General features: G+C 40.9%; 1 protein-coding gene across 1 annotated transcript in view; it reads right to left on the bottom strand.

Moving 5' to 3' along the window:
- The window catches only part of rhbg (Rh family B glycoprotein), a 94,628-nt gene that overhangs the window by 39,857 nt on the left and 37,056 nt on the right, over positions 1 to 17,715 (bottom strand). Inside the window, exons 6-7 of the mRNA XM_039751055.1 lie at positions 16,200 to 16,337; positions 1,454 to 1,587 (exon numbers count right to left, since the gene is read on the bottom strand). Coding sequence (XP_039606989.1) covers positions 1,454 to 1,587; positions 16,200 to 16,337 — 272 coding nt within the window. The remainder of the gene's footprint in view (positions 1 to 1,453; positions 1,588 to 16,199; positions 16,338 to 17,715) is intronic.

Genomic DNA, 17,715 nt, shown 5'->3' with positions numbered 1-17,715 from the left:
CCCAACCTTTACACTTTTGCTGATTATGAAAATAGAAGAAAAAATGAAACTGAGTGGAAAAACAGTAGAAGCAACAGAAATAAATGAAGAGAGGTCAGGAGCACATATCCTAATTACACCATATTGGGGTCATTGGAACAGTGATGGGTGAAAGGTGAAGTGAATCATTCAGGGCTGCACAGTTAAATCAGCACTGGTTTTATAGTCCAGATTATTAGCCTCTATGCCACAAGAGATATTCATTGTTTTATTTATTAGATTATCATTTATTTTAGTAACATAAATCAACTTTGGACTAAGACTCTCTTTATGAAAGGGAGAAAGTCTTAATGAAAGGCCAAATCATACAGCATAACAAAGGCAAAACATGATAGACAAAAACATTTAAAAGCACAGTAGTTGCTGTTTGCATAGGTAATTGGCTAATAACACATTGTTGTAAAAAGATTCAGCAAAGTTCATGCAATTTCATTACACTAAATATCTGAATGAAAAATGTAATGACACCTCTGTGGCACTAACACTAATAAAATATACTTATCTCATTAGCCCACTAAACTAGGTTCACACATTTTGACAGCTCAATGCATTATACATTAATCTTTTATTTCACATTGCACCTTTTATGATGACTTACGTTACAAGTATAGTGCTTACCTACATAGACAGTTGGGCTCCTGCTGTATACAACTGTTTGTAATTTGCTGAATAATATGCGAGCACATTATCACATTCACACATTAGTTTGCTTTAGTTTATGGTACTATCTGTCTGAATAATGCATAATAAAAATATAACTTAATGCCTTTTTCTGGAACTCCGTCTAATTGCCTATAGTTACAGATGTAAAAGAAAGAAGCAAGTATAACAGCAGTCAGTCCTGACAGTGTGGTGAGGTTTTGGAATTTAGGGAATTCTGTTAAAGTCTACATAATAAACAGCATAAAAGGGGAATAGGGTCATCCTAAGACCTACCATGACAAAACAGCAGGGTCTAAATATGTATAGAGCATAGGATATATAATGTGATGGGGTCGAAATCTAGACTTGAATTATTCAATACACTTCCATGTTTTATGCATTCTGGAACACTTTTGGAGATTTGCCTGCCTGCATGTATGATTCTGTGGACATGATAACTGAAAAATGATTAACTTAGTCTGAATTAAACTTGGTAGAGTTATTAGCATTGCAAAGTGAAACCTATTGTTCACGTCCACAGATTTTGCTCTACTGAGATAATGATTTTGTGCTTTCATCACATTTGTGACCCAAAACTGTAAAAATATACATTTTTTCAACAAAATATATCTCTTTCATGTCACTCCACATCAAAAAAACTGGCCTACAATAATTTATTGTTTAAACTGCTGTTCTATGTATCTAAAGAATGATGTTTGGGAATACTAGCTTTTTAAATTGCATTTAATTTATTTTGATTTTATTCCCCTACCCATCTCCATAGATGTCATGAGTGGCCATGGATGCTGTGATAGCTCCCACTATTGCTCCGAGAATTCCTGGCATGCCGTGAAGGTTATGTATACCGCATGTATCCTGGATCTTCAGCTTGGAATCTAAGATTGGCTAAGAAGGAAAAACACAAAAGTATTTATATTATATAAAGGTATGAGAAACAGATAAATGTCAATTGTAAAGAAAATTGTTCTCAGTCAGAATTAAAAGATATCAACTGCAGGAAAATTATTCTTTCACATTAAGTAACAGGTGGAGACTGTTTTTAATGAGTCAATAAAACACATTTTCTCTTATAATGTTCACATCTGGATAACTTTTCAATGAGAAAATGTTGCATGATGCTACTTTATCTTCAACAGGGTTTTGTCTGAAAATGTATATACCTGAATTTCTCAAAGATCTGGATGCCCAGATCGGCCATAATTTCCTATTTGGTGATGTATATTGATCATAATGGTCATTTTCTTTCAAACTTGCACCACACTGGATTTTTAGTTTTCCTTTTCTTTACTACCAGAACATCCTATTGTATTTGCTGATACTTTTTGGAGAATGATACATAAAAATATAAACAGAACATAAACCCACAATGTTAAACTAGATTAAGCCTGCAAAGATGGATAGATAGAGTACTATTAGTATTCCATGCTTCTGCTTTGGTTATGACAGACAGCCTCAATAACACTGGACAAATTTCCACTTTGCTGACCATGTACGTATATGGAGTTTGCACATTCTGTTTGCAATACAGTATGTCAGTGCAGCTCTGCTATTTCCTCTCACATTTGTAAAGATGCCCATATTAGATTAACTGATGGCTCTGAAATGATCATTTAGGAGTGCTGGGGTGTGCCATTCACGACCAGATGCTGCCTGATACTGCCAAAACAGGAGCATTTAGTAGATTAATAATATTTGATGTACAATATAACATAATTTAATTTACAATAAATTTCGGTCTCAGTCTTGATACTTTGCTCTAGGAATGCTTGGGATGCCTTGCACCAGCTTTAAGCTTTTTCCTGTCATTTAGTTCTAAAGGCTGATTTATACTTCTGTGTCGAGCCTATGCTGAAGCTATGTGCGTTGGCAATGTCATTGAAAGGAATTCATACTTCTGTGTCATGCTGCACCACAGGCACATGCCTGAATGTTAGTTGGCAGTGTTTGCAGTATGCAAGAAAAGTGAATGGTCTGTTAAAATGCAGGTAGTTTTTGTCCTCCAGGATTACTATTCCTTTAGCTACACATTTTCTTCAATAGGTGAACATATTTCTCCCTTACATTTCTTCACTTTTTCATACATTCATTGACTTCCAAATCGGTAAACAAATGAAAATGCTTTTCAGGAAATATACAGTTACTGATTTGGCCAATCAGAGTACAAGGGGTCTTCGTACGGTTAGTGTGAACGTATAGTCACATTTTTGAGGAGATGGGTGTCAGGCTATGCCACTGATATGCTGTAGGCTCGTTGGAGAAGTATAAATCAGCCTTTAAACTCAATTTTTCCTTTTCCATCCATCCATTTTCTAACCCGCTGAATCCGAACACAGGGTCACGGGGGTCTGCCGGAGCCAATCCCAGCCAACACAGGGCACAAGGCAGGAACCAATCCAGGGCAAGGTGCCAACCCACCGCAGGACACACACAAACCCACCCACACACACTAGGGCCAATTTAGAATCGCCAATCCACCTAACCTGCATGTCTTTGGATTGTGGGAGGAAACCGGAGCGCCCGGAGGAAACCCACGCAGACACGGGGAGAACATGCAAACTCCACGCAGGGAGGACCCGGGAAGCAAACCCGGATCTACTAACTGCGAGGCAGCAGCGCTACCACTGCGCCACCGTGCCGTCCTCAATTTTTCCTTTTGAAATGTTAAATGCTCTTCAGTTATTTTAGCTTTTCAAATAACAAAACTTTATTTTGTGTAGACTCTTTCAATAGTTATTACAAGTCCCAAAGCACTTTACATAACATATACTGTAAGTGTTTTACAGTCTGGGCATGGGCAGATTAAGTAACTCACAAAGGTTCCACAGAGAGGGAGAGGTAAGGCCTTACCTCCACCATGATGGGTTAAAAGGCTAGTGTCTTTGTCATTTCACCACACTGCCTGTTTGGTTGATCTCCTCTTTATTCTGCTACCTTTTTAAACTTTTAATAATGACATCTAATTTTCTTTAAATTAGTCCACTGTGTAAGCGTGAGTAACTAGCTAAGTAATAAAGGCCCATTGGTTACATCATTTAAATCAAGGAAGTTAAGCGTTCCTGCTGTAATTGTTTCATATTGCACTCTTATGGTAACTTCTAGTGAAACACACTGATCTTAGGTCCTCAAATAAAAGGTAATTGAAAGAGATGTAGTCCTCCAATATAATGATGAACCTCATTATGAATTCTGAACACGTAGGCACGATGTCCTGGGGGAGTAGCAATAGCGACTCACATGGATGAAAAGTGAAGGAGCTGTTGATATTACATATGTGTTCCAAATAGTCTCTGTTGCAATTCCTGTGGAAGTTATATGTAGGGGTGTAGCCTACTAATATAACGATAACTTGATTATGCATTCTTCACATTTAAGCACCATGTCCTGGGTGACTATGAGCAGAAGCTCTCATGGATTCAAAAGATAAGGAGTTGTTGATGCTGAGTATTTGTTTTAGACAGTTTCTTTTTGCACTTCATGTACAAAGTATATATTATGTGTATATTATATATTATTATAATTATATTATATATTATATGTTATATATTATGTGTGGTGGTTTATACAGAGCAAGCAACAGCATTCTAATTTGGTAACAGAGTGTTTTGCTTTAACCTTAAAAAAAGAGTGCTCTATTATCAGCACATAGGCGGTCCAACTTTCCCAAGTACTGTTCATTTAACAAACATTGATGTAAAAGCAACATTTATATGGGGGTGGGAATAATTAGGCTTAACAGCAAGTGGCTGGCAGTATGACCATCACGAGAAAGAGAAACTAAGGTACACGGTGATAAGGATGGAGCAACCTTTTTCATGATATAATGGTATCCAAGACTTTGATTTGGCTTGGCAGTGTCTCACTTTGTTGTACAAAGCAGGTCAGTAGTCATTACCCAATTTCTTTGAATATCGGAGTAGTTGGCTCATGCACAACTCATGAGGCACTGCACTCCATGTTGCTCTGCTAAGGTTTCTGTAATGTTGCTCTGTTTTTGTGTCAGACATGTGGTACAAGCTATGTTCGTATTACATAGATAGATAGATAGATAGATAGATAGATAGATAGATAGATAGATAGATAGATAGATAGATAGATAGATAGATAGATAAGCTGTGTTGCATGTTGCATGCCACTGTGCTTTTCTGGTAGTGGTATACGTGCCTGAGCATTTCCTGTCAGAATTCAAGGACACCGTTGACCTCACATCCAATGAATGGAACCTGTTGTATGTGTCATGGTACAAGTTGTTGATTGAGAACAATATCAAGCTTGAAGGGCCATATGTGCACTGTTTTTTTTTTGTGGTAAACAGACAACCCATATCCTTTTATATATATAATATATATAGATTTTTGCTTATCCATTAGGAAACACTTTTCTTTTTGGTTTCTCTTTCTGGTGTCCATGATGGCACTCACACTTTTTCCATCACCACATTTGAAGGACCTGTCTTTAGAAATCTACGTACTGTAGATTAATCTATTTATTGATTGCCTACAGAAAAATTATTTTCAGAATATACATATATAGCAACCATAAAAAGTCACTAGCTCTATTAAAATGTTTATTTTTCTTACTCTAACTCCTAACAGTTAAACAAATAACTTCCAATTTTTCCAGATTTCCTTACTAGTTATACTGTGCAGCATCTGAGTTTATAAAACAATTCAGAAAAAAATAAAAATAAATAAAAAAGTAGAATAAGATTTGAATAACAGCATTCCTCCCTTGCGTTATTACTTTTTTGAACGTTCAGTGCTTGAATAACAGCTCGGAATCTATTTGGATACATCTCTACCAACTTTGCACAAGTAGAGGAAGGTATATCTAGCCATGTCTCTATAAAATTGTTCAAGATGAATCAAACTGTGGTGTCCTCTTCAAGTCATTCCAAAGATTCAGTGAAGTTTAGGTTGTGGGTTCTAACTATGCCAAAGAAATTTACCTTCCTGTCCTTCACCAACTATATGTTTACTGTGGTGGTGTGCTTTGGGTGCTTTAGGGTCATGTTGAAAAGTCAATCATATTCCCATATCCAACAATCTGGCTGAGAGTTGCAGATTTTCTTCAAGAAACTTTGCACCTTTCCTTCTACAAATGTCTTGATATGATTCCCTGTCCCAAATAATATAACATCTGGTCTCATCTCACCAAATCATTTTTTACCACTTGGAAACACAATCTTACAAAGGCTTTTTGCTGCTACCTTTGCAAAAAGGTACCAGATCTGTGATTTGTTTATAATATTGTCATATGTATACAAAGACCATTCTTAGTCATGAAGACCTATAGCTCCAACAAAGCTGCCATTGACCTCTAGTTAGAAACTTACACAAGTCTCTTTTTGAAGAACTGCATCCAACTCATACCTACAGCAATAAAAAACACACCTGACCTGTAGCCTATGAATGAAAAAATGCAGTGGCTGCAACACATTTCACCTATTGTCAAAAAGGCTCACCAGAACTTCCACTCCCTTAGGCATACGAGGAAAGCTGGCGTTTTTCCATCTGTTAAATGTGGTGAGTGGTGAAGGTGGAACACAACATTACTTGCACCCAGCTGCCATCTCTTCATGACATATACAACACTTAGAAAGGCAAACTGGATTACTGAAGACTTCAGCCATCCTTCAGTGGCACTTTCCTCATTCCTCCTTCTAGCAAATGGTACAGGGCTATCAGCACTCATACCAGTAGATTCAGGGACAGTTTCTACCCATCTATATATATAATCCAGCGTCTGTCTGTCTGCTTTTTATGAGAGAACTAATTAACAGATCTAGATCAGGTTTTTTCCTATAGTTTGCTTAAACATTCCAGCTGAGAGAGAGAGGCTGAGGGCAGAGGAATTGGGGAGGTGGGCCTTCCTCATTTATGCACCAGCCTCTGTTCGAATTGGTCTACCTCTCGCCATGTGTTGGAACGTACTTTGCCTCCGCTTAGCTAACGATAACAGACATTATTATCTACAGATTGTTAAGGAGTAACGTTTGGTATTTTTGAGAAGATAAAGATCAGAGCTACATGTATTTCACAGGGTAGCTGCTGATTGCCAGAGGTATCACAGCCAAATGCTTGCTTTCCCATCAGAGCTGAACACAATCAGATACAGTGCTGACATTTGACATTGGAGCATACCTACCTTCCACTTGGCCAGAATTAAATTTTTTTTTTAATTGATTTTTTAAAGTTTGTCCTGGGCAGCACAGTGGCACAGTGGGTAGTGCTGCTGCCTCGCAGGGTTCGCTTCCCAGGTCCTCCCTGTGTGGAGTTTGCATGTTCTCCCCTAGTCTGTGTGGGTTTCCTCCTTGTACTCCGGTTTCCTCCCACAGTCCAAAGACATGCAGGTTAGGTGCATTGGTGATTCTAAATTGTCCCTAGTGTGTACTTGGTGTGTGGGTGTGTGTGTGCCCTGTGGTGGGCTGGTGCCCTGCCCAGGGTTTCTTTCCTGCCTTATGCCCTGTGTTGGCAGGGATTGGCTCCAGCTGACCCCCGTGACCCTGTAGTTAGGATATAGCGGGTTGGATAAGGAATGGATGGAAGTTTGTCCTGTTTCACTACTATAAGGGCGGAGCCACCACGGGGGACAGCTAGTAGGTCATAAGATAGAATAGAAGAACAGTCAATTAAAAGAACAAATGTTTTGTAATGTACAGTATATATTTAATTCCACAGCTTGCTCTATAAAAATGATAACCTGGCCAGAACCCACATGTTTATTATTGAATTTGTACTTTGTTAAAACTCCTCCTTGCATCGTCACCTTATCGTGGTGGAGGGGTTTGCGTGTCCCAATGATCCTAGGAGCTATGTTGTCCGGGGCTTTATGCCCCTGGTAGGGCCACCCAAGGCAAACTGGTCCTAGGTGAGGGATGAGACAAAGAGCGGTTCAACAAACCTCCAATGAAGAGCAAAAACTTTGGACGACGTTTTCCCTTGCCCGGACGCGGGTCACCGGGGCCCCCCTCTGGAGCCAGGCCTGGAGGTGGGGCTCGATGGCGAGCTCCTGGTGGCCGGGCCTGCACCCATGGGGCTCGGCCGGGCACAGCCCGAAGAGGTAACGTGGGTCCTCCTCCCCATGGGCTCACCACCTATGGGAGGGGCCAAGGAGGTTGGGTGCAGTGTGAGTTGGGTGGTGGCCGAAGGCGGGGACCTTGGCGGTCTGATCCTCGGCTACAGAAACTGGCTCTTGGGGCGTGGAATGTCACCTCTCTGAAGGGAAAGGAGCCTGAGCTAGTGCGCGAGGTGAGAGGTTCGGCTAGATATAGTCGGACTCACCTCGACGCACAGCTTGGACTCTGGAACCAATCTCCTTGAGAGGGGCTGGACTCTCTACCACTCTGGAGTTGCCCCCGGTGAGAGGCGCCGAGCAGGTGTGGGCATACTTATTGCCCCCACTTGGAGCCTGTGCATTGGGGTTTACCCGGTGGGCGAGAGGGTGGCCTCCCTCCGCCGGGTGGGGAAGGGTCCTGACTGTTGTTTGTGCGTATGCGCCCGAACAGCAGTTTGGGAGTATCCACCCTTTTTGGAGTCTCTGGAGGGTTGCTAGAGGGCATACCTTCTGGGGATTCCCTCGTTTTGCTGGGAGACTTCAATGCTCACGTGGGCAATGACAGTGAGACCTGGAAGGGCGTGATTGGGAGGAATGGCCCCCCCGATCTGAACCCGAGCGGTGTTTTGTTATTGGACTTCTGTGCTCGTCATGGATTGTCCATACGAACACCATGTTCAAGCATAAGGGTGTTCATATGTGCACTTGGCACCAGGACACCCTAGGCCTCAGGTCGATGATCGACTTTGTGGTCGTGTCGCCGGACTTGCGGCCATATGTCTTGGACACTTTCGGGTGAAGAGAGGGGCGGAGCTGTCAACTGATCACCACCTGGTGGTGAGTTGGCTTCGATGGTGGGGAAGATGCGGTCAGACCTGGTAGGCCCAAGCGTGTTGTGAGGGTCTGCTGGGAACGGCTGGCAGAGTCCCCTGTCAGAAGTAGCTTCAACTCCCACCTCCGGCAGAACTTCAACCCGCCCCGAGGGAGGTGGGGACATTGAGTCGAATGGGCCATGTTCCGTGCCTCTATTGTTGAGGCGGCTGACCGAGCTGTGGCCGCAAGGTGGTCGGTGCCTGTCGTGGCGGCAATCCCGAACCCGTTGGTGGACACCGCGTGAGGGATGCCGTCAAGCTGAAGAAGGAGTCCTATAGGACTTTTTTGTCCTGTGGGTCTCTGGAGGCAGCTGATAGGTACCGGCAGGCCAAGCGGAGCGGCGGTTGTTGCTGAGGCAAAACTTCGGGCATGGGAGGAGTTTGGAGAGGCCATGGAGAGCGACTTTCGGACGGCTTGAGGAGATTCTGGTCCACCGTCCGGCGTCTCAGGAGGGGAAGCAGTGCAGTGTCAACACCGTATATGGTGGGGATGGTGCGCTGCTGACCTCGACTCGGGCGTTATGGGTCGGTGGGAGGAGTACTTCAAGACCTCCTCAATCCCACTAACATGCCTTCCAATGAGGAAGCAGAGCCTGGGGACTCTGAGGTGGGCTCTCCCATCTCTGGGACTGAAGTCACCGAGGTGGTCAAAAACTCCTTGGTGGCAGGGCCCGGGGTGGATGAGATACCGAGTTCCTTAAGGCTCTGGATGTTGTAGGACTGTCTTGGTTGACACGTCTCTGCAACATCGCATGGACATCGGGACAGTGCCTCTGGATTGGCAGACCGGGGTGGTGGTCCCCTCTTTAAAAGGGGACGGAGGGTGTGTTCCAACTATAGAGGGATCACACTCCTCAGCCTCCCTGGAAAAGTCTATTCGGGGTTCTGGAGAGGAGGGTCCGTCGGATAGTGAACCTCGGATTCAGGAGGAACAGTGTGTGTTTCGTCCTGGTCGCGGAACAGTGGACCAGCTCTTCACCCTTAGCAGAGTCCTGGAGGGTGCATGGGAGTTTGCCCGACCGGTCTACATGTGTTTTGTGGACTTGGAAAGGCATTGACCGTGTCCCTCGGGAATCCTGTGGGGGTGCTCGGGAGTATGGGGTACCGGACCCCCTGATAAGAGCTGTTCGGTCTCTGTACAACCGGTGTCAGAGCTTGGTCCGCATTGCCGGCAGTAAGTCGAGCCCGTTTCCAGTGAGAGTTGGACTCCGCCAGGGCTGCCCTTTGTCACCGATTCTGTTCATAACTTTTATGGACAGAATTTCTAAGCGCAACCAGGGTGTTGAAGGGGTCCGGTTTGGTGGACTCAGGATTGGGTCACTGCTTTTTACAGATGATGTTGTCCTGTTTGCTTCATCAGGCCGTGATCTTCAGCTCTCTCTGGATCGGTTCGCAGCTGAGTGTGAAGCGGCTGGGATGAGAATCAGCACCTCCAAATCCGAGCATGGTCCTCAGCCGGAAAAGGGTGGAGTGCCCTCTCAGGGTTGGGGGAGAGATCCTGCCCCAAGTGGAGGAGTTCAAGTATCTCGGGGTCTTGTTCACGAGTGAGGGAAGAATGGAGCGTGAGATCGACAGGCGGATCGGTGCGGCATCCGCAGTGATGCGGGCTCTGCATCGGTCTGTCGTGGTGAAAAGGAGCTGAGCCGTAAGGCAAAGCTCTCAATTTACCAGTCGATCTACGCTCCTACCCTCACCTATGGTCATGAGCTATGGGTAGTGACCGAAAGAACGAGATCGCGAATACAAGCGGCTGAAATGAGTTTCCTCCGCAGGGTGTCTGGGCTTTCCCTTAAAGATAGGGTGAGAAGCTCAGTCATCCGGGAGGGGCTCAGAGTAGAGCCGCTGCTCCTCCGCATCGAGAGGAGTCAGATGAGGTGGCTCGGGCATCTGATCAGGATGCCTCCTGGACGCCTCCCTGGTGAGGTGTTCCGGGCACGTCCAACCGGGAGGAGGCCCCGGGGAAGACCCAGGACACGCTGGAGGGACTATGTCTCCCGGCTGGCCTGGGAACGCCTTGGGATTCTCCCGGAAGAGCTGGAAGAAGTGGCCGGGGAGAGGGAAGTCTGGGCCTCTCTGCTTAAGCTGCTGCCCCCGTGACCCGACCTCGGATAAGCGGAAGAGGATGGATGGACTTTGTTTAAAGTACTGTAAGAAACATATTTATGTGCAGTACCTCCCCTGTACCTCCATATTGGAAGGAAATTGTAGATTACCAGTCTGTAAATCTTTTTCTTAAACACAGAGATTACTTTTTCTATTTTAGGTATGATTACTGTCACTAGTTTATGGGACACATGCAATTACATATTTCATCATACAATGTAGATGTGACAATAATCTTCTTGTCTGTATGACAAGTTTTTATGTCATGTACAAAATGAACAAATAAGTTCTTACTTACTCTTTATGTTTACTTCAGATACACCTAGCTGGAGCTGTCTATATATACATAAGTGTATCATAAATAGTCACTACAAAATTGAATTTTTATTTTTTCTATCCTCACTGGTCAATTGACCTTTTCATCAGACTAATCTTTAGAGACTTTAAAACCAATTCCGTCTACAAGGACTACTTCTCTATTAATTATATATCTATGTTATGTAAATGTATATTATTTTCTTGTATTTTTTTATAATCTAATTTAAATTTGCTTTTCTTTGTTTCTTACTATTCCTTTGATATCTTGTAAAATACTTTGAGCTACAATCCAGCGTATTAAAATGTGCTATAGAAATAAATGTTGTTTAAATGTATTTACCATAATGTTTTGTAATAAACTTTGGTCCTTAGTCCAAAAACCTTTATGCTATTTATATTAACAGGTAGTTAAAATCATCCTAGTTGGAGGATTCACATATCAATACCTAAATAATTTAGCCTCTTGCCCTTGGGTTTTACTAAAACGTTCCATTCTGTGGCACTCACTTCTCTCTTACTCTCACTTATAACCTGTTGCTTCTCCAGTACTCACGACTTGACATTTTGGACTCGTTCACAGTTCGTTCTGTTTCAACCGTAACTCACTAGTGGTTTGCCTTCCTGCACTACATGGCTACACCAATTTGCTCTCTTAAACTGAACTTCAGGTTTTCACTCACACTTTTCCTAACCACTTGTTCTGCAGAATTGACCAAATCCTTAGAACTCTCAGCTCAGGTTGCTCAAAATGAACAACTTCACTAATTCCTCTGTCCTTCATTATTCCACTTTTCCTATCTTCATAACTTTTTCCTCCTGTTCCTTCAAAATGTATTTCTTTTCCTCTGTCATGTACACATACTATATGTCATTCTATCATAATCTACCAAACTTTATTTTCAAGTAGTTCTTTTCCTGTCTCTCTTTATTTCTTTATCATTCAGGATGCAAACACAAAATATTACTCTATAGTTTTAATGGTGTGATTCTGTGTTGTTTTTGAACAGTGTAATGATTCTGACCTTTCTGTCCTATTAAAAATGGTTGACTGGCATCAGATATTGTGGTACAGTGAAAATAATGCAAAAACATCCAAATATTAATTGCAATTAAAATACAGTTAAAACAATGTTTCAGATGCTTCATTGGCAGCAGTGTTTATCTATTGTGCAGCTGTCATAAGCAAATTCTAACTTAAATCTAGATAGATTATCAATTATCTGATATTTCCCAGACACAGTTTTTACTTTTGTGGCATTATGTAATATCTTTTTATAATAATATTTCTGAAAGTCTGTCTGAATATCTGAGTGGATTTCCTATCTCATTGTAGAGCAGAGAGTAAGGCATTCCTGTTCGTCTTTGGCCCATAGACACTGTTGGGGATTGCTTAGACCCATCCTGCATTCTCAAAGCTTTGGACAGAACCTGAATCACTTGATACTTTTTTCTGGGATCGGGAGCACATACAGTATCTACAGATATCCAGTCCAATGCAGGGCTCTACCTCTTGGTAGTCTCTCTGATCAGTCTCCTTTTTGCTCAGACATCCAGTTAGGAGGGATGGCATTATGAATGGTAAGACTTAGGGGAGCCATACCCCTTTCACGTTTTAACTGTGCTCTTTTAGATAACACAAAACCTTTGAAATCCTTTTATACCAATCTTCTGCTTTACGCCTTTTTACAACTTTACTTAGAAATTTATTTGAAAGTACAACTCCAACTATTGTTAATTCTTCGCTTTGAATTGAATTTTTAAGCCTTAAAATCCTCTATTACTCAGCTAATCAAAACTATCATAATCGATTAGTTTGTTGTTTGATCAGTGAGGTGATCTGCTATGTCTGAGTGAATTTACAAATGCATTTATTAGGAGGTGTTTGCTTATTCCAATAAGGATTCTACTGTTTTAATATGAATTCATTTTCAAAATCTGCTAAACTTTTATTTCCCCTTGGCTGATGTGGGTCACTGTGTGTAAATAAAAGTGTAACAAGCCTAATTTTAACCTTTTATTTCATTTTTAGAGTTTCATACACCAAAAAGGGGAGACGACTTTCTCTTTTTTACACATATACATATACATACAGTACACATATGAGCATTCTCTGTTTATATGTTTAATTATGTTTTATGTTTAGATTTTTAGTTCTTTCTTTCAAATTACATTTGTATATATGCAAAAAGTGTATAGTGCGCTGTAAGTGGAAGTGTTCTTAATAACAATACATTGAATTGATACAAATTCAGTTTAATAATGAAAAACCATATAAATAAAAGTGGTATTTCTTCAGGAGTTTTTTTTCTTTACTGTCATACCTATTAATATTAAAGTTGACAGTAATGTTTGCTAATAAGCTGGAAACTGAAAGGCATTGGGATGTCTCTGGTGCAATTCTGGTGAGAATCTTAGGAACTGAACTAAAGAGACATTCCCTTTGTCTGACTTTTATTCAGAAGAGAGAGTGCTGCAATATTACTGCGTACACGTGTTGGCTTCTGTAGAATCAAGTGATCTTCATCACTCACTTCATTGTGTGTCAGGATGAATAACATGTCTAAATTCACTACAAAGAGAATCCTAATCCATAGCTCAGCTTCCGGTGTCTTGCTGAAATATATAAATAACACTTCAAAAACACTATGCTGTAATTCAAATTTGGCTAAATAATGAATAACAGCTGTACTGCAATAAATGCATACGCAAAAACTAGACAAAAAATTTAAATGGGAGTTGTTTTGCTTGTATTTAGCAAAACAATCTGCTAATGGAGTAAGCAAAATTTACTTGACAAGAGTTCTTAAAGTAAGCTAAATAATTGTAAATACAAATTTTTTGCTAAGTCAGTAATTGTTACAATAAGGAGAACAAGATTTAATGTCATGATATAAATAGTTTTCATTTGCTTAGATTTCATTTTTTGCAGTGTCTATACATGAAACTACACTCAAGAGTACCATAGTACACAGTATGTACTATTTTTTTTACCATGCACAAGTCCACTTTTAGTCACTAGAGGGCACCCTCATATCATAAAATGTTTTTAATAAACAGTTGATTCCAGTTCTTCTTTCACAAAAAAGCTTGTTGTTGTGGCATTATTCAAATTTGCAAATTAACGAGTGCACTTTAAAGATGTTAATGACAATTTGATTAATTTCACTTTATTGTATTTCTAAAGTTATCTCTCAGAGGTATTTTTAGATTAAAAATATTGCCCCTGCATAAATGCTTTCAACACCCACTCTTCAACAAGTTACAACGGAAATTATTTCTACATTGCTGTTTTCTAATTTGTATAAATGGAGAGACATAAGTACAATGGCAATCAATAAAAGGCATTAAAACATTTTATAAGGTGGTACAGTGGTCAGGTTTGCTGTTTCAAAGCTTCCTGACCCACAAGGGCTTGACTTCAGTTCCTAGACTGATCTACAGTATGTGGGGCATCGTTGTTCTTCCTTTGCTCACTTGATTTGTTTTATAGGCACTGTGACTAATTCTCAAATATTAAAATTATCTATGGCTTTTTTTAATGCGCTCAATACATGTGTGTCTGTAGGCGTGCCCTGCAAACGACTTCTATCACATCTGGAGTTGGATCTTGGTTATGCCAAATGCTACTGAGATAGTCTTTGGCTCCCATGATCTTGTACTTGAATTAGTTTGCACAGAAAATTAACAGGTAATTTCTTGCAAGCTATTACCTAAACTTTAAAAAACCTGATAAAGAGAAGTCTGACACCTTTATGACATTGTTAAGAAGATTAATAGTTTTTTTTTATTAAATTGGGCATGTAGTCAAAAGACAATAGACAATGATTGCATGTAAAGCCCAATGTGTGCCAAATAAAGATGTTTACTGGTGTATTTCATGATCACACAGAAAAAAAAAATATTATTTCGGAAGTGTTAATCCCTACAGTAGGTATTGGCATTCAGTTTAGAACATGCATCCCAAAAGAACATTAGTCATTATGTAAAATGATAAGGGGTGTGTCTGTCTGTCACATTATTACTCATGAACTACTGGATTTAGAGCCTCAGTGTTGGTGTTATTTGAAAGTTTATGACGTGATACATGCTGCTAAAGTAGAAAATGTAGCTGGTGGCTGCAGCGTTATGAAGATTTGTGTCTTTCCAACAGCAAACTACATAGAGAAACTGATTGAGAAAATGACATGGCAGAATGAAGAAGGACAACAGGTGTCGAGCCTGAAGCAATTTGCAGAAGCCACTTAACTCAATAGGAAAAGGAAGAATGAAAGCTCCAGAATCCGACAAGGGTCAATCATAATACAATGTGACAAACTGCTGGTACTCACAAACTCCTGGGTTTGGAATCTTGATCTGGGGAGGACTGGAGGTCCGCAAGTTTCTAGTATTGTATATACCAGGTGTTGAACACTGAGCTAGAGATGGCAATCCTTGAAAGGGATTTACCATTTGACAATATTCTCATATCTATGCAATCTGTAGAAGCAGCAATTAAAAAGGCAAAGTAAAATGGTACATTGTTACAAAGTTGCATTGTAGAAATGGTTCACCATCAATCAAGGGATATTTATACTCAGACTTCATAATGTGGTAATGATACCATATTATGATTATTGTGTGCAGTTTTGGGCACGACACTATAGAAATGACATAGCAGCACTTGTAGAGAAGTTCATCTCCAGACTGGAAAATATGTCTGACCCTGACTGCTCCACACAATTTAACCTGTTTAGTGGTGAGCAGAGAAAACTGCATGGGAACTTAATTCATGTCTACAAAATTTGAATAGGAATTGTTAGTGTTGATCTAGAAGAAATATGTAATTTAAATGGCAACTCACATACTCCAGGGCATTGGTGGATATTAAAGAAAATTGCATTCAAGGTGGAAGCCAAACGACCACTTCCTTAAACAAAGGGTCATGTCTGGACCAAACTTACAAGTCAGGTGGTTAAAGTGAATACCCTGGTAAGTTTTCACAAATGCCTGGTTGAGATATTGGAACAGCTTCTTAGCCCAGCCTAAGCACCTCCGTGGTTTGAATTGCTTCCTTTGGCTTGTCAATACCTGTAAAAACTGTTAACAGATGTACTGCAGTGGATGGCTTTAATTTGTTAGTAAATATTCTGGCCTATAGGTAAGTATACCTACCGTTAAAAACTTATATCCCAAGGTGGATATTATACCAGCTAAAGATCCAACAATCATAGAGCCAAAAGGAGTCAACATCATCTCTCCAGCTGTGCCCACTGCTACTCCACCAGCAAGGGAAGCATTTTGGATGTGGACCTGCAAGAGACAGCAAATCATGAGAATCAGACAGAGAAAATGGTTTTAAAAATCAAAATATATCCCTGCCTGGTGTTAATGTCAATTCTTTTTTAAAACACACACGTGCACTGAAGAGGAACACAGTACAAAGAATGCACCCACAGACACACACATACACACAGAAATTTAGTGCTTTGAACAAAATCCAAAACCACAGGAAAAACATGTCTGCTTGCTCTTGAGTGATCACAAGATGTTTACTGGATCGGAAAATGTGACTATTGTTAAGCAGAAAAGAGATTGCCTTCTGGCACCCAGCAATTGTAAACTCTCACTTCTCTTTGTATGATACAGTAAAGATATGGTAAGCATGGGTTGGAGGCTGCCATAAGGATCCTTGACTAAAACAACAACAACAACATTTACTTATATAGCACATTTTCATACAAATAATGCAGTTCAAAGTGCTATAAAAACAAGGTGTACATTATGTGGAGTACTGGAGGAGCCTTGGCCCCTAATTAATCCTACTTTGGATGATATGAAAGCATCAAAATTTTAGGGGAAGGTGGGTTGGTTCTCTGACAACAAATAAGAAAAGAGTGTGATGTTATTAGAAATTGCTCCTTGCCAGGTTAGTGAAAAGGACTTGTAGCACCCGACAGACAGCTGTCTACAGGATGGATGGAAAGGCCGATGTCTGTGAACTGTCATTGGCTGAGCAGACACTTGAGTGGCAGCAGTCCATTCAACTGAGACTTTTACAGGAAACAAATAAGTATTAGGTATTAATGCTTGCCTTGGTCTCGGTGATGCTGTAGCCCTGACACTTTCTGTGAAACACAGCTCTACACTTGATGTAGAGGTACAGCACTTATCTGTGGCGTTGTGGGTAGTGAACTGGTTCATGGCATGCTGTTACCTCAATCTGCATGATGAAATAGCCATTTTAGTTTTGCACACACACTATCCAAGCAGATATGCTTCTTGAAAAATGGGTGTTTGGTGTGATGCTCGTCAAAAGAATAAAGTTGCATGTCCTTTGCGATTTTTATACACAAACATACTCTCCAGGGAGTGTTTTAGGGTCAAAGTGCAGGGTCAGCTATTTGTACAGCACCCTTGGAGTGATTGCAGGTTAAGGGCCTTGCTCAAGGGCCCAGCAGAGTAGCATTCCTTCTGCAACTGCCAGGATTCAAACCGGCAGCCATCAAGTGACCAGCCCAGATCCTTTAGCCACAGAGCCACCACTCCAAGCCATATTGTGTATTTACTGTATGTAATGCAATCTGTCTCCTTTTCATAGAAAATGTAGTATATATCCAATAATACCAGAGTAAGACTGATGGGACTCCCTAATTACCTGGGGTACTTGTGCACTGCGTAAGACAAGAAT

The sequence above is a fragment of the Polypterus senegalus genome, chromosome 1 (assembly GCF_016835505.1).
Source record: "Polypterus senegalus isolate Bchr_013 chromosome 1, ASM1683550v1, whole genome shotgun sequence".
Lineage (NCBI taxonomy): Eukaryota > Metazoa > Chordata > Cladistia > Polypteriformes > Polypteridae > Polypterus > Polypterus senegalus.
This window is presented reverse-complemented; position numbering and strand designations above follow the sequence as displayed.